The sequence below is a fragment of the Rattus norvegicus genome, chromosome 5 (assembly GCF_036323735.1).
Source record: "Rattus norvegicus strain BN/NHsdMcwi chromosome 5, GRCr8, whole genome shotgun sequence".
Taxonomy (NCBI): Eukaryota; Metazoa; Chordata; class Mammalia; order Rodentia; family Muridae; genus Rattus; species Rattus norvegicus.
In genome coordinates this window covers 52,557,203-52,579,527 of record NC_086023.1, presented here as the reverse complement: position 1 = coordinate 52,579,527, position 22,325 = coordinate 52,557,203, and the positions used below count along the sequence as shown (strand labels likewise).

The following is a 22,325-nucleotide window of genomic DNA, read 5'->3' as shown; positions in this document are numbered from 1 at the left end:
TTGGGAAGGAGGGTAGTATACAAATACTACACCTAGAGAAGTGCAGAGTGACAGGACCCAGGCTCCTATGCTTTAAACCCCTAGGAGCCTAATAGAATATCTAAAGCTGGAGACAAAGCAACAGACCACTGGTCAGGCTACGTCACTCAGTCTACCAGCCAGGGAGCCAAGTGTTCAGGTACATGAGCCGGGAGGACACAGTCCACATGCAAACCAAAACAGACTCCTCTGTAGCCATTTCTCACTTACCCACATCTCATATCTATATAGGTCTGAACTATGAAGTTCAAACACCAAAGTTTTCTGGTTTTCCTGTCATATTTAGACTACTTCCTTTATCCTAGAAGACTAAACCTGGAAAATAATGCAACTCAAAGACCCAAACTCCATCTTCCTAAGAGTATTCTCTGCTATTGTTGTCCCTGGCTTCTAGCTTACTTCATTTCTTCCTCCTTCAATTTCAGAAGGGAAGATTTTTTTTTTTCCTCCTCTACTTAACAAGGGAGCTTGGAAAACATAGCATACTGTATCTAAATATTCATTAAAGGCTTTACTATATATTTGCAGCACATATAATCTAGTACTATTTGCCTAGTGTTCCTTTTCTGTGCTCCAGTTACCTAATGTGATGCCTCTGTAACTCCTTGGCAATTCAAACCTAATTTCTAAGGACAGAGGGAAGGAACATTAAAATGCAGTAAATGGGAGGGTGTTCAACATTGGGCATAACTCCTACAGTAGTTCTTATACTTGGACGTTCAGAGAACATTTCAACACCATGTTAAAACACAAGTTGCTAGATCCCATCCCAAGTTTCTATTCAATGCTTGTATTTCAGGCCATTACCTAAATGTTACGGACTCAATTCCATGTAACATGCTTTAAAAAATATGGCTGTATACAGCACTGGTTATCAAGTGGTAAACAAAATGGGACTTTACTAGCAGTCTCAGTTATCAAGTAGAGAACAAGAGAAGAACTCAACATTCTCCACTGTGACTAAACAGTGTCACACCAAGGACTGTGCGAGCCAACATCAGTGCTGAGGAGCTGGGAGAGATTACAGTGACTCACATCCCGGCTCACTCCAAAGGTGTGCTCTGACCAACAACATGGTCAAGGGCCACATGCAATAAGGACTCAAAAAGAAATTAACTTTTCTTCACTTTCTTCTTCAATAACCACTTCAATTTCCACCAACTACTGCAAACTTAAGTTTTACAGATACTATATGTAAATGTATAGCAACCCACTGGAGGAAATAAGCATTATTTAATGTTATTTGTAGATTTCTAACAAAGAAATATAAATCAATATATATTCCATATGAATAAGAAAATATTGAAAAGGTAATTTCCTTTAAAATTAATAATGAAAATATTTACAAGCACACAGATATGCATATGCATACATACAGACACATGCATATATGCATGAACTTACTCCAATCGGCTGAAAAATAAGTCCATCCATTTCATGGCTGACTTCTTTGGCAAAATTTCCTTCCAGAAGCTATAAAATAAAAAGATATTCTTTAGAAATAAATGATCATTTAAAAGTTACTTTAACTTCTTGCTAAGATTTATGAAATATCCTATAACATTTAAGAACTGAGAACCAGGAAAGAGGTGGAAACACTAGATAAACTCTGTGACTTCATCTTCCCTGGCTCCTCATTCTCCAAAGGCTGTACAGCTTCTCTAACGTGAAAGCAGTGCATATGAGAGTTTGAACACGCCTCCTTCCTTTAAGGTGAATATAAAGTCTTTTGTTCTATTCAGAGACAGATCACCTGAGGACTGAGACAACACATAGCAGTGTTTCACGTTTCAGGATTCTGTTTCCTTTTGCTGTTGGTCTTGGTTTTCTGAGGCAGGGTCTCAAGTGGCCCAGGCTGACCTCAAACTTCTATTGCCTGCCTTGTCCTGCCTCCCTGCCACAGTGCTGGCTGGGGTCACAGGAGCGCTCTCCACACCCAGCTGGGTTTCCATTCAGACAGATGAAGGTCCTGGAGGCAGACAGCTGTGATGGCTGTACAATACTGCAGATGCACATACTGTGACCAGACTAAATAGTTCATGATAGTAAGATGGCAGAGTAATGTTCTTAAAATTCCGTTTCTGTTTTGCCCCCCCCACCCCCCTCGCCCACACACATCAGCAAGTGAGCAGAGGTGGTAAACTCGGATTCTGAGAACCATTACTATGCACTTTGGCCAAACTTTAGGACAAAAATTCATACATTTCTCTTCAATTCACTCCCAGGGTTAAGGGACACAGATGAGGAAGAAATTTTACCTAAATAAAAGTTTACTATGTATTAAAATCTTTGACTTCTTATAAATGAAAATGAAAATAACCACTGAAGTACCACGAGCCAGATACCTACTTACACTCATGCTGAGCGCTGAGAAACAACCGTGCGATTTTGCTGACTACACACAACATCTTAGAGAGAAAAAATGAAATTCACTTTCACACTGATTAACACTAGGTAGACATACTGACTGGCTGGCGGATCCTAAATATTTATACATGGTGGGAAAGGTTAAAACAAAAGTAACTATAAAGTTTTGGTAATCCCCATGCTACCACACGGAAAGCTGTCTGATGTTCAGAACCTAAATAATAAGCTTCTAAGAATTTATGGACAAAGAAATCAAAAACACTTTAGAGCATTTAGAACTGAGTAAGAACAAAACCATGGTAGGATGTTATTTGATAGATCACACTGTGAGAAAAATTTGGTAAATTAAATATCCAAATTAGAAATAAAGAAGGCAAATGCTGTATAACAGTTTCTTGCAGATTGAAACATTCCATCCTGTAGGAGATGCCTTAAGCAGGACGGTAAAGAACAAAGTTTGAGAAGTCCCAGAAACTGACCAGATTCATTAGCCCTGCCTTGCCTCAATAAGCAATGAAAGCCAAAATCCCCGTCAGACAAAAGGAAACTAAGCTGCAAGGAACGCTCTGAGAGGAAGAAGAGCTACAAAGACTGAGACCTGGCCAGCAGCCGGGAACAAGCAGGAAGCAGCCAACCTGCCTGAAGAGGTTTAAAGTAACCTGATCACTTGGAATGACACTCCCCAACCTGCCGAGACGCCTAAAGGTGTGCAGAGTGCTCTAGTCTCCCAGCTGTGGTGAGCCACCATCTACGTTGGAGTGGGATTTAGTGATGCTGTTTGTATCACTTCTGCTCCTGTAAGTGGCCCCTCACCCATATCTCTATGAGTAACCCCAATAAAACTTACTGGTTCATTAAGTTAGACTTTGCAGGTTTCCATACTTTGGTCTGATGTAGGATCCCTATCTGGGGTGAAGAGACATGTGTTGTGTCTCCCCAGGGGAAGTTTTGTCACACGACAGGGAGGAGGAAGAGGAGGACACCAGAGAGAGACACACTTGTAGTCCCAGCTTGGGATGTATACTCCACTTGGGATGCTGGCGTAGGAGGATGACAAGTTTGAGAAGCCTAGGCTTCAGAGTAACTTCAAGGCTAGCCCATGATAACAAATCATTAAAGAAAACAGTTGTGCAGCTCACAGGATGATTGAAAAAAGCAAGCAAACAAAAAGTGATTATTTCTTTAAAATGTCTCAGCAGTTTTTTAAAGTCCAGGTTATGACCAGAAAACAAAAGGTTTTGAATTTTAAACCTGAGAGTAGGAATAATAGCCAGGAATAAGTTTCCAAAGTGACAGTATCAAGTCGCAGAGAGCATCACTGATGTGCCTCAGTGAGTGGAGGCTCCAGCAAGAGGAAGGCTTGGCTCTCCCAACATGTAGCCAGGTGTGCTCACCCATACCTACGAATCCTAGATCCGAAGTTCAAGATCATCCTCAGCTACAGAGGAACTGAGGGCCAGCCTAGTCTTCACATGAGACTGTCAAGAGATACATAATATGTAGATGGACAGACAGGATATAATGTATAACTATAAATATCATATAGATAGATTTTTTTAATAAAATAAAGTCACCTGACAAAAATTTCAAACTGGAAAAGACAGGTCAAACCAACAGAATGAAGATACAGTCACCAAAGATGGGTAGTCTTTGAAAGTCAGGCAGTCTCCATGAAAAGTACCAGTCTGAGGAGCCAAGAACTTCTCCAAGTTCAGATCACAGTCTTCTAAAAATGTAAACGTAAGGCATGATTTACAACTACTTTTAGAATTTTATTTGTCATTATATTCCTAAATAAAACGACTCCCTCTCTCCTTACCTATAATTAAGTGAAACCTACTCATGAGTTAGGATGATACTCCAATGTAAAGCACATTAAGCTTTAATTTCCTAGATGATTAACAGATAAATTAGGACTAGTGATATGGCTCAGTGGGTGAAACAACAAACTCACACTGAGGAAAACACCAGAAGTCTTGTAAAGTTGGGAAGCAAGAACCTACCTCTTAAAGCTAACTGCTGACTTCCACAGACAATTCACAACATGTACACACACACATACACACACACACACACACACACACAAACACACACACATCACACATATACAAGCACTATACAGCACATGCAAACACACATGTATCACACATATAACAAACATGCACACATACATGCATCATACACACACACTAATAATAATATTTTTAAATCAAAATAAAAATATTTTTTCATTCAGTATTCTTACATGAGTATTTCCTGACTCCCTACCATTAAAAACCAAGTAAGTTCAGACCAATTTCCCTTATGAATATTGCCACAAAAATGCTCAATAAAAGTTTTGCAAACTGAATCCAAGAACACATCAAAACAATCATCCATCATGATCAAATAGGCTTCATCCCAGGGAGACAGGGATGGTTTAATATACAAAAATCCATCAATGTAATCCACTATATAAAAAATTCAAAGAACCACATGGTCATTTCATTAGATGCTGAGAAAGCATTTGACAAAATTCAACACCCCTTCATTATAAAAGTTCTGGAAAGATCAGGAATTCAAGGCCCATACCTAAACATAGTTAAAAGCAATACACAGCAAACCAGAAGCTAACATCAAACTAAATGGAGAGAAACTTGAAGCAATCCCAGTAAGATCAGGGACTAGACAAGGCTGCCCACTCTCTCCCTACTTATTCAATATAGTACTTGAAGTCCTAGCCAGAGCAATCAGACAACAAAAGGAGGTCAAAGGGATACAAATTGGAAGGGAAGAAATCAAAATATCACTACTTGCAGATGATATGATAGTGTACTTACGCGACCCCAAAAGTTCCACCAGAGAACTACTTAACCTGATAAACAACTTCAGCAAACTGTCGAGGTATAAAAGTAACTCAAACAAATCAATAGCCTTCCTCTACTCAAAGGATAAACAGGCTGAGAGAGAAATTAAGGAAATGACACCTTTCACAATAGTCCCAAATAACATAAAATATCTTGGTGTGACTTTAACCATGGAAGGGAAAGATCCGTATGACAAGAACTTCAAATCTCTGAAGAAAGAAATTGAGGAAGATCTCAGAAGATGGAAAGATCTTCCATGCTCATAGATTGGCAGGATTAATATAGAAAAGATGGCTATTTTGCCAAAAGCAATCTACAAATTCAATGCAATCCCCATCAAAATTCCTACTCAATTCTTTATAGAGATAGAAAGAGCAATTTGCAAATTCATTTGGAATAACAAAAAACCCAGGATAGCGAAAACTATAGTCAACAATAAAAGAACTTCTGGGGGAAATCACCATCCCCGACTTCAAGACTTCAAGCAGTATTACAGAGCAATAGCTATAAAAACTGCATGGTATTGGTACAGAGATGGGCAGGTAGATCACTGGAACAGAATTGAAGACCCAGAAATGAACCCACACAGCTATAGTCACTTGATCTTTGACAAAGGAGCCAAAATCATCCAATGGAAGAAAGTTAGCATTTTCAACAAATGGTGCTGGTTCAACTGGAGGTCAGCATGTAGAAGAATGCAAATCGATCCATTCTTATTGCCCTGTACAAAGCTTAAGTCCAAGTGGATCAAGGACCTCCACATCAAACCAGATACACTCAAACTAATAGAAGAAAAAGTGGGGAAGAATCTTGAACACATGGGCACTGGGAAAATTTCCTGAACAAAACACCAATGGCCTATGCTCTAAGATCAAGTGTAGTGCCATATTGGATTTGGGCCTGGCTGCTTTGTAACTGCATGGCCACAGTTAAGAAGTCATGGGATTGTTGGACAGAGGCCTCTCCCATGTATTTACGGCACAGGAAGAAAAGACCAAGTAGTAAACACCCGATATCTCCACTGCATGACCTCTGCTGAGCCCAGCTGATGCATGTGGAACTGACACACCTGGACCACACCTGGGTGGTGGTCAATTTACTTCTGCCTTTTACTTCCTCAGCCTTTATCCTTGAGATTTAGGCTGGTCTTCTGGGATTTCTCCCTAATTAATTCAGGTCTCGTAGTTGGTCTTTTGTTACCGAAGTCACGAGCCAGGTAGTCAGGAGCCAGGGTTTCCCACTGTGCTTCCCAGTTATTTTCTACCTGGAGACTTGGGTATATAAGTGGTGAATAAAGCTACAGGAGACTCTCACTATTCCTCTCTCTCTCTCTCTCTCTCTCTCTCTCTCTCTCTCTCTCTCTCTTCCTCTCCTGGCTTGACACGATAACCTCTGTGTGTGTGTGTGTTTCTTTCATCCCGTAGGCTTTCGCCCGATTCTCGGTACCAGGTCGGTGCTGGCGCCGACAATCAAGAATTGACAAATGGGACCTCATAAAACTGCAAAGCTTTTGTAAAGCAAAAGACACTGTCATTAGGACAAAACAGCAACCAACAGATTGGGAAAAGATATTTACCAACCCTACATCTGATAGAAGGCTAATATCCAAAATATACAAAGAACTCAAGAAGTTAGAGTCCAGAGAGCCAAATCACCCTATTAAAAATGGGGTACAGAGATAAACAAAACATTCTCAGCTGAGGATTATCAAGTGTCCAAAAAGCACCTAAAGGAATGTTCAACATCCTTAGTCATCAGGGAAATGCAAATCAAAACAACCCTGAGATTCCACCTCACACCAGTCAGAATGGCTAAGATCAAAAACTCAGGTGACAGCAGATGCTGGCGAGGATGTGGAGAAAGAGGAACACTCCTCCATTGTTGATGGGATTGCAAACTGGTACAACCATTCTGGAAATCAGTCTGGAGGTTCCTCAGAAAATTGGACATTGAACTGCCTGAGGATCCAGCTATACGTCTCTTGGGCATATACCCAAAAGATGCCCCAACATATAAAAAAGACACGTGCTACACTATGTTCATCGCAGCCTTATTTATAATAGCCAGAGGCTGGAAAGAACTCAGATGCCCTTCAACAGAGGAATGGATTAAAAAAATGTGGTACATCTACACAATGGAGTACTACTCAGCTATCAAAAACAATGACTTCATGAAATTCACAGGCAAATGGAATGAACTGGAGAATATCATCCTGAGGTTACTCAATCACAGAAAAACACACTTGGTATGCACTCATTGATAAGTGGATATTAGCCAAAAAGTTCAAATTACCCAAGATGCAATCTACAGACCACAGGAAGCTCAAGAAGAAGGATGACCAAAATACAGATGCTCCCACTCCTTCTTAAAAGGGGGGAAAATATTCATAGGAGGGGATATGGAAGCAAAGTTTAGAGCAGCGACTCAAGGAATGGCCATTCAGAGTCTGACACATGTGGCCCATATATATACAGCCACCAAAACTAGATTAAGATTGATGAAGCTAAAAAACTGCATGCTGAAAGGGACCAGATATAGATGTCTCCTGAGAGACACATCCAGAGCATGTCCAATACAGTCAATGCTAGCAGCAAATCACCGAACTGAGAATAGGACTCCCTTGGGGGAAATTAGAGGAAGTATTAAAAGAGTTGAAGGAGCTTGCAACCATATAAACAACAATGCCAACCAACCAGAGCTTCCAGGGACTAAACCATTATTGAAAGACTCTACACAGACTGACCCAGGGCTCCAACTGCATGAGTAGGAGAGAATATCCTTGTTGGGACACCAGTGGAAGGGGAAGACCTTGGTCTTGCCAAGGTTGGACCCCCAAGGCAGGGGAATATGGGGGAGGGAAATAAGGGGGATGTATAGGGGGAATAACCATATGGGGGAGGGGCAGGGGAGGGAATGGGGGCTTATGGACAGGAAACCGGGAAGGGGAATAACCTTTGAAATTAATAAAAAATTTTTAAAAAACCAAGTAAGGGATTTTAGAGATACCATGATAATATACGCCTCAACCTATATAATACCTTAATTTTAACACCTATATTTATTTGTCTCAAATAGCTTTTATTAATGATTCTTTTTTTCTCATTAAATTTGGCTTAGGAACATATTTATAAATCTGGTTTCCTTGCCATTAAAAAAAAATACCCATTTTACATTTATTGGTTTGGTCCTGACAACATTAATTATTAAATCTAGATAATGAAAACTAAATCTACCAATTTTAATATATGCCAAGAAAGTCGTGAGAAGTGAGGACTTCATGTCAAGTCTCAAGGTATTATTAGCAATAACCACTATTTTTCCTTAAATCTGGCAGAGGGAGGGACCTCATACCCCTCACCTTTAACACCAATATTTAAATGTAATGGTGTAATGAGCTATTTCTTCCTGTCAATCTAATTCTACTTAAATTTTCAAGTTATTTTTAAAGCACTTCAAATCAATGAATTTATAAGTACTTAGTTGGGAAACCTAGGAAGAAATGTTATTGTGGTGTAAGCAGTGAATTGCCCTAAGCTACCATGACAGTAAATTTAAAATGTCAATTAGATACAATCTAGAATCCTAAAAAGAATGTCTCAATGAGGAACTGTTTAGACATGCCGGTGAGAGACCTTCTGACTTAGGTTAACTGACATGGGCAATAGCACCCATGGGCTGAGCCTAGAGTGGATGAAAAGGAGAGGGGAGCTTTGCATTCCCTTCTCTGTGGGTTATTGCTGTGGGTGTAATGGACTGGCTAGGACAGTCTGGAACCTGGGATTATGAGCCAGCATTTTCTCCCCTAAGTTGCTTTTGTTAAGGTATTTTATCACAGTAACAAAATAAATAAAACTAGGACAATTAATGATATATTTTAATTTTCTCTTTCTTTACCCTCTAGATAAGGTTCAAAGATAACTGGAAGAAAAACAAAACAGTAGACATAATATATCAGATAGTATTAATCAGAGCATAGCTTTCACTTATGAAACTTGAATCTGTTTACTAAATATAATTTTATTTGATTTCTTTTTAAAAACAGAAGGCATACAACTTTCCATAGACCAAATATTTTAAGGTTTTCTCTGAAATGATACTTTACAGGTCTACGAATCACTTAGAAGCCAAATCATTATAAATGCATAAGCAGAAAAGATAGTGCTTCAAATCTGAAACATGGAAACAAAATAGAAGCTGTGAAGTTACAGTACATAGAAAGGAGACTCTTAGAAATAATTTTTTAAATAGTACCTTAAGACTACGTGAAGTAGAAATGGATCTCCACTGCTTCTGGGAATATATATTATCACTGTCAACTCACCAAAGTATAGCAAATTATACTGTGTGAATATTTAAAGAATAAAAGAATAAATTGCATTCACCCTGCAATTCTGGTTTATTCTACACTCATCGGATATTTCTGGAGCAAATAGCCCACACAGCTTCAACTGACTTTCTAAAGAGACTCAATACAATATCTGGTGACTTTTTATGAGCTCTCAATGCTCCCTTAAAACTCAAAGTTTAGTTTTTAACAATCCCCACAAAATGGAAGCTTGGGTTTTAATCTTTAAAAGATATTAATCTTTAATGTTTTTCATTCCCAAGTCTAACTTCAGTTGAGTTCATTTACTTTGCCTACATGCTAAATTTTTCTCTAACTTGTAACCAACTGTCATAGAAAAAATTATCTTTCTTGCTCCCCACAAATCCAACACATTATCCTCTCTCAAAAAAAAAAAAGATTTGTTTATTACTGTATAACAATGAAAATTAAGCTATGTCATTAAAGTAAACTATTTATATTCATACATAGGTTTTCCATTATCATCACTGGTTGTTTCATAAGGATGCATCATTACAATTAAAACTTATAAAAATCTGGTAAATATCAACTGAAAAGGTAAAAATTCTGAAAGCAATTTCCACAGGAGACAGAATTTTGTGACTGTTAAATAGGCATAATCTAGAATTACATGGTATTCTGAGACAGGATCTAACTGGGCTACCTGAGGTAGAGAGCACATCCCCATGCGCTGAGTGAGGGTCTCCAAGTGAATAAAAAGAGCAAACCAAGCTGGTTAGTTAGGAAGGCTGGGATAGATATGACAGAAGTTGCGGAATGGGACTGAATATGACCAAAATGCACTGTGTGAAACTCCCAAAGAACTCAAAAAGTTATAAACTGGACATAGATATTCAAAATGTTAACGATCCCTATCAAAACACTAAAAAGTTTAAATATTTATGACTATAAGACACATGCTTCAGTGGTGATACATAGATACAATGACAATCTTTGAGACTATAAAAATAAAGAATAAAGGCCATGCAGTGCTGTTAAGAAGACTCCCAAAACATACGACCTACTGCTGTTGCCCTTGGTAACAGTCCAGGAAGGGAAGACAAGTCCCTATTGCTGAAGAAATATGCACTTCATAAACAGGGCCCAGAGGCCACTGAATAGAACTAATTTGCATGTCCCCTCCCTGAGGACTAGCTTTAATGGTACCAGAAGATGCCATGCAAGCTTCCAAAGGAGACAGGCAACCAAGAGTCCCCACCCCACAGCAGCTGTGACCCACATCGATGACCAGCATGGTAGGATAACCCTAAGGGTGCACTAGTATGGCACGCACACCTTGGGAGTAACCAACAACTAGACTTAAGAGCTGCTCAACAAGAGGAATACCATGCCAAGTACTAAAAACCTAGTTAAGTAATCAGTGCTAGTGAAATCATAATTATTGAAGGAGAATCTTCCTACAACCACCAATACCCAGCATGATCCCTAACAACAATCTAAGCACTCCTTATCCACAGATAAGTGTGATCGTCATCCCTCATAAAGGAAACTTCTCTGCACAAAAATTAACATCTATAGAAAACCACAACCAAACAATATGCAAAATTATGGAGCCCAGTCCCAGTGAATACATCTACAAAACACTCCTGCCATACACGGCTCAGGAAACATTGCAGAAGGGGGGGCAGGGGCAGAAAGTTTCTAAGATCGGGGACTTTACGATGAGACTCTTTCCTAGTAACATCAGAAGCCTCACAAATCAATATAACTGTACAAATGTGAGCCAAACAAGATTATCAATAAACATGCCAAACTGCATGGGGAGAGGAGGAAGGCAGAAGGCCTCAACCCTATTCAAAGGACTGCAGGCAAATGAGTAAGCCTGGGGATGGGAGAGATGGTCATCCCTAGGGAAGAGCACACCAACTGGTTGTCCAGTGCCAAATGGTCGGCCTTGAGAACATACACAGAAGTAACATTATATGGACTCATCAGGTTATAGCTGGGAATGTATGTGTTATACACAAATACATACATGCATGCACTAACAAGCAATTAAGGGTAAGTTCATGAATTTGAAGGAGGGGAAAGGGTGTATGGAGATGGTTCAGAGGGAGAAAGGGGGAGAAGAAAATTCACAATTAAAATACAGCCTCAAAAATAAACAAAAGAAGCCTAGGAGGTTATGGCTCAGGCCTTTAATCCCAGCATTCGGGAGGCAGAGGCAAAAGTATCTCTGAGTTCCAGGCCAGCCTGGTCTACACACCAAGTTCCAGGCCAGCCAGGGCTACATAGAGAAACCCTGTCTCAAAAATTAAACAAATTAGCTAAGAAAATACAATTTGACAAAAGAATTAAGGCCAAGTGTAACAATAATGGGGTGAGAGGACTCAAGATAAGGCTGTCAGGCTAAAAATTAAATTAAAAAAGAAACAAGAAATGCAAAATAGTATATAAAGAATCATCTCTTGATTAGGCATGGCAAAACTATGAATCTATGAATAGTATATGTGTTTGTATATTATAACAGAGTTCTAAATACAGTAAAAACTGAGCTGCTACTTTTCTGATTCAATGCAAAAATGAGTAGAGATATGTCAAACTTTTTGCTGTGTTCTTTTAAAATTTTGTCAACCATATTTAATCTATTCAAATAATTCCATTTTAAATTAGCCTTCAAACTGAAAAAGTAGAACTATAGAACTCTCTTGTAAAGGAATTTTAATGCAACAACACTGCTGCTCTGGCGAAAGGTAACATCCAAAGACTTTGTGATCTGGCTGGAATACTGACCTGCTCTTAGTACACACCTGTAATTTCACCTTAGGTGAAAATAGTTTGTAGAAGGAAGCAGTGATGTTTGAAAATGTTGTCTAGGGCTGGAAAGATGGCTCAGTGGTTAAGAACACTGACTGCTCTTCCAGAGGTCCTGAGTTCAAATCCCAGCAACCACATGATGGCTCACAACCACGTATAATGAGATCTGATGCCCTCTTCTGGTGTGTCTGAAGACAGCTACCATGTACTCCTATATAATAAATATATAAATCTTTAAAAAAAAAAAAAAAGAAGGAAAAGAAAAAAGAAAGAAAATGTTATCTAACTGAGGGGCAGACAAAGTGATGAATCACAGAAAGATTTGACAGAATGAGTCAGAGATAGGACACACCCAACTCTCAAGAGAACAGACAGGAAAGAGATATTTAAGAGCAGCACAGGGGGAGTCGGTCAGCTGGGAGTCATGCAGTGAGTGCAGTGCAATGGAACCGAGTTCATCTGTGAGTTACGCAGTTCAGTGCAGGTCAGCGGGGCATTTAAACTAGAGAATAAGGAGTCAGAAGATTGAAACAAATTGACAGAGTCACTTTAAGGCCAGGCAGAGAAATTCAGTAAAAAGCTGAGAGAAGCCAGATTGAACCAGTCCAGCTTGGAAAGGAGATAGAGCCAGAGCAGCCTAGTTGAACCGGCCAGTCAACATTCAGAAAGAACTAGAGGGGTGAGCTTACTCAGCAGTAAGCTCCCAGATGAAATTACATAAAGCAAATCAAAGCACATTTCCAGTGTGTTTCTTACTACTGTGTGAAAAGTGTTTCTAACTATGTGTGTGAATCTGAACAGATCACACCCTCACTGTATTAATCAACAGCACGAGGCTGTTAATAGAGCTAGATTAAGTCCTTCCTTTTCACTTTCCCCTTCCTCTTCCCTCCCTCCCTCAATCCCTCCCTCAACCCCTCCCACACTCCCTCCCACATCCCCTCCCCCACTCCTGTTCCTAGATTTATTCTAAGTGACTCAATGTGTGTTGCAGTGTTAGGGGACGGTTTTGTGCACTGTGTATTCAGATACTGATTTCTATGCCCAGACATCTGATTGCAGTCCTGATGATATGCTCAAGCATCTCCAGTCTCAATGTCAGATAAAAATTGTTTTCCGGGGGCTGGAGAGATGGCTCAGCGGTTAAGAGCACTGACTGTTCTTCCCGAGGTCCTGAGTTCAAATCCCAGCAACCACATGGTGGCTCACAACCATCTGTAATGAGATCTGATGCCCTCTTCTGGTGTGTCTGAAGGCAGCTACAGTGTACTCATGTATAATAAATAAATAAAATATTTTAAAAAAAAATTGTTTTCCATCACCTGATAAGTCAATATAAGAGCCGATCGATCAGCCAACTAGCTGAGCAGAATAGATAGGGTGGGGAAGTCAGGGGATCCCAAATGAGAGAGAGAGAGTAAAGAAGGACTCCGAGGAGCAATGTGTGTGGAGAAGCCATGTGGAGGGTCCAGGAGGAGTCTCTATGAGAACACACATGGAGCAAAGCAAGCCAGAGCAAGACTTAGATTGAAGGTAAAGGACGTGGGCTGGAAGGCAGGCAGCCTTAGAGGGTTAGAATAGCACAGAACCTGGCAAGCTTCTCTGTGTCACTTACTTAGGAGCTGAAACAGGCAAGAGCAGGCACAGAGACCCCCAAGACTTACATTTACAGTGCAGCTGTTTGTTTGTTTGTTTGTTTGTTTGTTTGTTTGTTTGTTTGTTTGTTTGTTTGTTTAAATGAGAATAAGGACCAGTGCTAGTCACAAACTATTCTAGTGAACAGGGAACCAGCATGGTGTTATATCCACACTGAGAACACTGCTGAAGAGGAGACCCTGGGTGTCGCCCTGGGAAAGACAGGACAACAGAGGAGTAGTCATCCACGTTCCTCTCACAAGCTAAGCAATGCAACTTGGGATTCACAATGAAAGAAACAAGTAAATTTTACCTTTCTTGAAATATTGATGTCAAAAAATTGTTTAGGTCTGACACTAAATGGTTCTTGTGTTTTGTCAATGAGCCCAGTCTTCATTTTTTCATGTCGTGGACTTATAATTTCACGTTCAATACACTGTAGACGAATATTAAAATCACATTCTCCAACTGGTTGTGCCTGAATGAAAAAACAATTTTTTTCAATTTGACCACAACCACATTGTCAGTATAACTAATAAGGCTGCAATACTATACGCATAGTCTATACAAATAACAATCCTTGGGGATGTCTAGTGAATAGTTTGCACACCATACATACCAGTCCCAATAATTGGACTAACAACAGCCATTTTTAAATTTAAATTACAGGGCTGAAGAGATGGTAGAGCAGTTAAGAGCACTGACTGCTCTTCCAGAGGTCCTGAGTTCAATTCCCAGCAACCACATGGTGGCTCACAACCATCTGTAATGGGATCCCTTGCCCTCTTCTGATGTGTCTGAAGACAGCGACAGTGTACTCACATACATAAAATAAATAAATCTTAAAAAGCAACAAAAAAAGGCTTTAAATTGAAACTACACAAGACATCAAGAAAAAAAATGATAGCTATATAAGCTGGCTCAGATTTCAAATCTGAATATATTAACAAAAGTACTGTATTTTATTATTTAACTATATTAGTAAAACCTAAAACCCAAATTCATTAAAGTAAAAACATTCAAAACAAACAGCATACTCACTAGTGATCAAACTCCATAACATCAGTAAAAAGACACTTATTACATAGATAAACCCTCAATCTGAAAACTAATAGTAAGTTTACATATGTTCCAAGTCACGCAGCTGTAAAACATAAAGCTCTTTGGTCCAGCGAACTTTTTCTTTAGTGTCCTTTAAGTGTACATAATTTCAGGCATGCCTTAGGAAGTGTATGTACACTTGTGTCCTATCCAGCCACATGGTGCACATACACATAGGTCAAACACAACCCTGGTTGACAGTAATTGTCTAAGGCTCAGCGACTTAGAGACCACTGAAAAATCCTATGATACCGACACTACCTTCTTGTTCCTCTTCTCCAGTCTCTATTCGCCAACCTAATGTTTCCTAAGAGAGGCAGCATATGCTTCAGGGTATCTTTCTCTCCACTTTGGAAGGATAACAACTCTTACTCTTAACTAAGGACAAGGAGTGAATACAAAACGAACAGAAGCTTCGCACAATTTCTAAAACGGTCTCTCTATGAACAGTCGGAACTGTCATAAAGGAGACTCACTGAGGAAAGGTTAATAAACGAGGACATAGTCCATGTGCAACCCACTCTATTTCAGGAAATCCTAAAACGATGGGCTTGCTTATTAGGCCTGTTAGGAGAACTAAGATGCCTATAAAAGGAACAAGGCCCAAACAAACTTTTTTGTTTTTGTTTTTGTTTTTGTTTTTTTAATGAAAGATCTGTTAAGTAGTCTAAATTCTCTACTACAATACAAATCCTGTGACTAAGACAAGACTGGGCTGAAAACAGACGACCTTCACATCCACCAGGGCTATTACAGTATAGGAGGCACTGGGCAGCCAGATGTAGAAGCACTGCAAAGAGATGGCAAGGAACACTCAAAGCACTGTGTGGGGCTCCTCGTCACCAGTCCTTCCTCGCCTCCAAACACTACCCACACTGACAATGGAGTTCTCTTTCAAAGGAATAAATACTACTCCACCATAACCGTAAGTGATACCTTATTACAATAAAATCTAAGTTCAAACTCCTCAGTCAAGTGAGCTGCCGCCCTCTCACCAATCTGTTGTTATTTCTTTTATGACCCCCTCTTTACCACACATTAAGCAGGGCAACCAACCACCCAATGCTCCTGACATCCATCCTTTAAGGATTCCGGCAGCCAGGGAAGGATGAGGTGCTCCCCTTGCTCCAGCACCGCTCTACCTCTGACATGATGCCTTCTTGTTCTACCTACAGCACTATCACACTGGTTCTTTGAATTTCTTTTGTTTTAATTTAAAAATAGGCTCTCACTGTGTAGCACTGCCTGACAGGAACTTGGTATGCAGACCAGTCTGGCTTTTGCCTTTCAAGTTCTGGGTTTAAAACACTATGCTCAGCCATTATTTCTTTATATTTCTAGTCTCCTCTACAAATAAGCAGTCATCAAGTTGATTTTAATATTAAATCCAATATAAACATATATAGTTACAAATGCATACAATGTATGTCATTAACATTAATAACTTGTATACAGGTACAACACACACACACACACACACACACACACACACACACACACACACACACACACAGAGAGAGAGAGAGAGCAAGCCAAATAGAACAAATCCATTAAAAATAAGGTTTTCCTCTGTTGCTCTCGAATCCCAATGAACTATTATGGAAATGGCATGAAGAGAAGAAATCAGTTTTACTTATCATTTTATATTCAGTGATTATAGGACCTAGCATATACAAAATGATCATTTAAATTCTTTCTGAGGAAAATAATAAACAAAAGAACTAAGAAGATTGTTATTAAGACTTTGGCTCTCTTAACAAAAATAACGAGCCAAACTAACTCTCTGACATTACCCAGCCTCAGGTATTTAGGGCTAGCAATATAAATTAAGAAATTTAGGGGTTGGGGATTTAGCTCAGTGGCAGAGCGCTTGCCTAGGAAGCGCAAGGCCCTGGGTTCGGTCCCCAGCTCCGAAAAAAAAGAACCAAAAAAAAAAAAAAAAAAAAAAAAGAAATTTATTGAATTTATGAAAGTTTCATTGTGGTTAAATAATGAAACATGTTTTCTATTATAAATACATCCTAAAGTAGGTATGTAAAATATAGGTGACTTTAAATCATAAGTACAGTAAAAGGCATACAATCAATGTTGACTAAATGAGCAATTATACACTTTATGTGACAAGCATAACTAACCCACTTATAGAATAAAATATGATTGGATAAATCTCTTAAGACTCAAAACACTTTTTGAGAAGGTCCTTTCATCCAATCTCATTAAAACAGCACTTGTCTATGTCCATAGACACTGACTGGGAAATAATACTGTTTGCTACACACAGATCCAAAAAAAGAACATCCAAAAGAAATAAATAATTTAACCCATTTAGAAGGAAAAAGATGAACAACCAAACAGAAAACAGATTTTAGTTCTTTTCCACAAAAATTCATGTTTGCACATAAGCATGCGCACATACACAGCGGAAACCCTGATGCATACCAATTCTATTATAGAGCTCAATGCCTAGGAAAATTCCAGGGAACGAGGTTAACTCTACAGACACCAAGCAGTAAACCAAGAACATAATACAAAATAAATAAATAAAACTGGTGATCACAGAGTGTGGCACAAACTCTAGAAACCTTACAAAAGTATATACTTTGTACATCCAGAGATATAAACAAAGGTGGGTGAAAGTTTTGAGAAACATCTAAGAAGCAATAAACACTAAATGCCCAGCAGAGAGTATCTGGAAAGAGAACTGAGACTAGAATGAACAGTACATGCAAATCTGCTCTTAGATTTATAACAATTTCTTATCAAAACAGCAGAGCTCGGGAGATGACTCAGTAGATAAAGTCCCAGCACCCACATGAAAAAGCAGGGCAAACCCTGACACTGAGGGGAGCAAATCCCAGGGCTTTCTGTCCAGCCTGCCCAGCCAAAACAAGGAGACCTAGGTTCAGTGAGAGACGTCCCAAAACTTAAGTTGGAGAAAAACAGAAAATACCTGACAGCGACCTCTGGCCTCCAAAGAGGCATGCACAGGTTAGGAGAGGGCTTGTGCGCGTACACACACACACACACACACACACACACACACACACACACACACACACACACAGATACACAAAACAATATAGAAACATTAAGATTTAACAACTCTAGAAGGAGGGAAATAGTTCAGTAGTGAAAGTACCTGCCACAAAGCCCAAAAACCTAAATGTGATCCCTGGTCCCCACACAGTGAGAGCAGAGAACCAACTCCTGGACGTTGTCCTGGAGCCTACACACATTGCTTAAGTACCTGGGATTAATGTAATTCTGAATTTTAATATTACAGTTTACTTTAATACACTGTATTTGGTATACTAAATACACGAGGAATATAAATTATATTCTTTGAATACAATCCCCCCCCCAAAAATACCTTTTAAAATAATGCTAGAAATCTTCAAATCTTAAATACTTAGTAACAAGTTCCTAATATGTTTTCAGTATGGTTTATGTAAATGACTATATTTTTGGGGTTTTGAGACAGGATCTCATGAGCGTGGCCTTAAACTCCTGATGCCTCATTCCCTCCTCCGGGCATGTGTCACCATATCTGACATAAATACTTTTTCTGTCCATTACAAACATTAGTAATCTTATTACTGGAGGTGCAGCTCAATGGTAGAGCACTTGTAGCCTATCCATCAATTCAATACATAGAACTACAAAATGTATTAATATATATAAACATGCACATTAACTCAGTCACAATTCTAACAATTTTATAAATTATAAGACGTACTTACATTGAACTTAATTATGTCATATATCAAATATCTTGGAACGGCCTGTCCATTTACTTTATCGATGATCATTTCCTTGAAAGAAACAAAGATATATATTTACTTTAATAGCAACATTTTTCATTCTATTAGAATATAATACTCACAGAGAAAGGTATAAAGCTTCAACATGTGTCTTGATAAAACTTTAAAGCGCACACACTTGTACTCATAAAATCAGTACATTTTCAGAATGCCAAAAATCTTTACTATGTATTTACAATATATGTTGAAAGGAGCTATGATGTCACTTCCTGTGTTTTGGATTGAGATTTGTAGTTTTGCTTGGAGTCAGAGTCTTGCTATGTAGCCCCTGGCTAGCCCCTAGCTATGTAGCCACTAGCTAGCTCATGAGTTAGCGAAGGATAGTCTGGGACTCTCAGCAATCCTCCTGTCTCAACCTTAAGTATTGGACTTGTACATTTGCACCATTACAACCAGTTAAATGTTCTTTATATCTGAATGGCTACACTATATTCGCTTTATGTTTTGGATTACTAACAATACTTAAAAGTAACAAAATTCAGCATCGTTTTGATAATTATGTTTTATCACTGTTTAAACTTGTTATATGCTGATTGCTTTAGTCTTATTATAGATTAAATTTCCTATATAACTTTTTAAATTATCATACAAAGATCACTTCAAATCTACCATAGATATTAAAAAGGCAAAGGAAATTCTGTGAGGCACAGTGGAATACAAGCAAAGTCAGCACTGGGGGACAAAGGCGAAAAGTGAGGTTCAAAGCCGTCCACCTCCTCACTGCGATGAGGAGAGTGAGTGCCACCACTCGGGTAGGCAGCAGTTTGGATGGAGCCAGGGTTCTGTTCATGATACCCACGTACTCTACCAACTGAGCTCCAGCCCCAGTCTCCAATTTGTCATTTTAATCTGTTTATTGAAATGTGTCTACTTAAACATTTCCATATGAATACTGATGCAATAACAAAGTGATACCATGATTTCATTTAATGTTTCTTCTCAAAAACTGGGACTAGAAAAAGTGAATTTTGCATAGCAGACAAAGAATTCTCCTCACAAAATATGTAAAAAAAAAAAAAGAAAGAAAGAAAGAAAGAACAAAAACTTTTCCCATAAACATTGCTTTAAATATCCAAAAGGAAATTATATTATCAATAAACAAAACAAAATATAATAGACAAATGAGCAAGTGTTGTTTGTTTGTTTGTTTAATGACAGTCCAAAATATACAACAAACAAGCTAAGCTGGGCTGGGAGCTTCTTGCCTGCTAGCCAACCTGCAGAGCTCAGGGAGGTACCAGGCTGAGGGAAATGGTCACTGACAGGCTGCAGAGCTCAGGGAAATACCAGGCTGAGGGAAATGGTCACTGACAGGCTGGCTCAGCTATTGACCCTATGTGCAACACTACTGAGAGGCTAGGCAAGATGTGCACACAGGTGCAATAATATGTTGTTATACAGGTAGCCAACCACATTCTTAATGGAACTGAAGCTCCTCCCTCCCATGGGAGGGTATTTACATCCAGTTCTATAAACCAAGGCAGGTCAAAGTTACTGATATTGATTTGTTAAGTGGATACAGTGTACCTGTCAAAGAATTATACTTTTATGCTTAGAAAACACTGTACTCAGGAGGCAAAGGCAGCAGGATTTCTGTGAGTTTGAAGTCTGCCTGTTCTACTTAGTAAACTGTCACTAGTCACCACTATTCAGTGGATGGAGGGGGGGTGGGGGGGACAGAAAAGTGACAAACATTCAGATGAGAACTCCAGAGACATGTAAATAGGATCCTTAAATATCCATGAGGGTGCTCCACTATGTTCATTGCAGCCTTATTTATAATAGCCAGAAGCTGGAAAGAACCCAGATGCCCTTCAACAGAGGAATGGATACAGAAAATGTGGTACATCTACACAATGGAATATTACTCAGCTATCAAAAACAATGACTTTATGAAATTCAGAGGCAAATGGAGGCAACTGGAAAATATCATCCTGAGTGAGGTAACCCAATCACAGAAAAACACACATGGTATGCACTCACTGATAAGTGGCTATTAGCCCAAATGCTTGAATTACCCTAGATGTACAGAACACATGAAAGTCAAGAAGGATGACCAAAATGCTAATGCTTCACTCCTTCTTTAAAAGGGGAACAAGAATACCCTTGGCGGGGAATAGGGAGGCAAAGTTTAAAACAGAGACATAAGGAACACCCATTCAGAGCCTGCCGCACATGTGGCCCATACATATACAGCCACCCAACTAGATAAGATGGATGAAGCAAAGAAGTGCAGACCGACAGGAACCGGATGTAGAACTCTCCTGAGAGACACAGCCAGAATACAGCAAATACATAGGTGAATGCCAGCAGCAAACCACTGAACTGAGAACGGGACCCCCGTTGAAGGTATCAGAGAAAGAACTGGAAGAGTTTGAAGGGCCCCATATGAACAACAATGCCAACCAACCAGAGCTTCCAGGGACTAAGCCACTACCTAAAGACTATACATGGATTGATCCTGGGCTCCAACCTCGTAGGCAGCAATGAATATCCAAGTAAGAGCACCAGTGGAAGGGGAAGCCCTTGGTCGTGCTAAGACTGAACCCCCCCCCCCAGTGAACGGTATTGTTGGGGGGAGGGCAGTAATGGGGGGGGGGAGGATGGGGAGGGGAACACTCATAGAGAAGGGGAGGGGGAGCAGTTAGGGGGATGTTGGCCCAGAAACCAGGAAAGGGAATAACAATTGAAATGTAAATAAGAAATACTCAAGTTAATAAAGATGGAGGAAAAAAAATATGCATGAGGGGAAACAACTCAAAGCAAAACAAAGTTCTACCCAAGATTCATAGCAGTAACAACACTTGATACATGGTGTAAGTACAAGATCAGTGCGTGTTAATATCAAACAGATCAGAAGATCTGAGTTGCCAAGCACAGAACCATACACTTGTAATCCCAGCACTCAGAAAGATGGGGCAGGAAGAGATCCAGTCCAAAATGAGCGTGGTAGTTTGAATGAGAATGGCCCCCATAGGCTCACTGTGCTTGAACACTTGGTCTCTAGTTAGTGGAACTAATTTGGGAAAGATAAGGAGATGTGGCCTTGCTGGCGAAGGTGTATAATGGGAGTGGCCTCTGAGCCCACACTAGGTCGAGTCTCACTGTCTGTCTGCAATTCAGGGATCAGATCTGAGATCTCAACTACTGCTCTAGCACCATGCCTGCCTGCAGCCACTCCCCTCACCCTGATGTTCATGGGCTAATAGCCCCTGAAACTGTGAGCAAGCCCCCAATTACATGCTTCTTTCAGAAGATGCCTTGGTTATGGTGCATCATCACAGCAATATGAGCTACAAAGACACCCTGGTTTGAGGAAAATGGGAAGGAAGGAAAGAGAGGGAGCTCATAATTAGTGGAACAGTGGGTACTGAGAAGAATAGCTTCAATAAA

General features: G+C 39.6%; 1 protein-coding gene across 9 annotated transcripts in view; it reads right to left on the bottom strand.

Annotated features, from left to right (window-relative positions):
- Rngtt (RNA guanylyltransferase and 5'-phosphatase) overlaps nt 1–22,325 on the bottom strand; it is a 206,270-nt gene that overhangs the window by 130,077 nt on the left and 53,868 nt on the right. For 7 of the 9 annotated variants that reach the window (NM_001107923.2, XM_039109825.2, XM_063287587.1 and 4 more), the window contains 3 exons: nt 18,852–18,923; nt 14,324–14,488; nt 1,444–1,512 (listed from right to left, as the gene is read on the bottom strand). In NM_001107923.2, the coding sequence (NP_001101393.1) occupies nt 1,444–1,512; nt 14,324–14,488; nt 18,852–18,923 (306 nt within the window). The other 2 variants (XM_039109827.2, XM_063287588.1) reach the window with 2 other exon arrangements.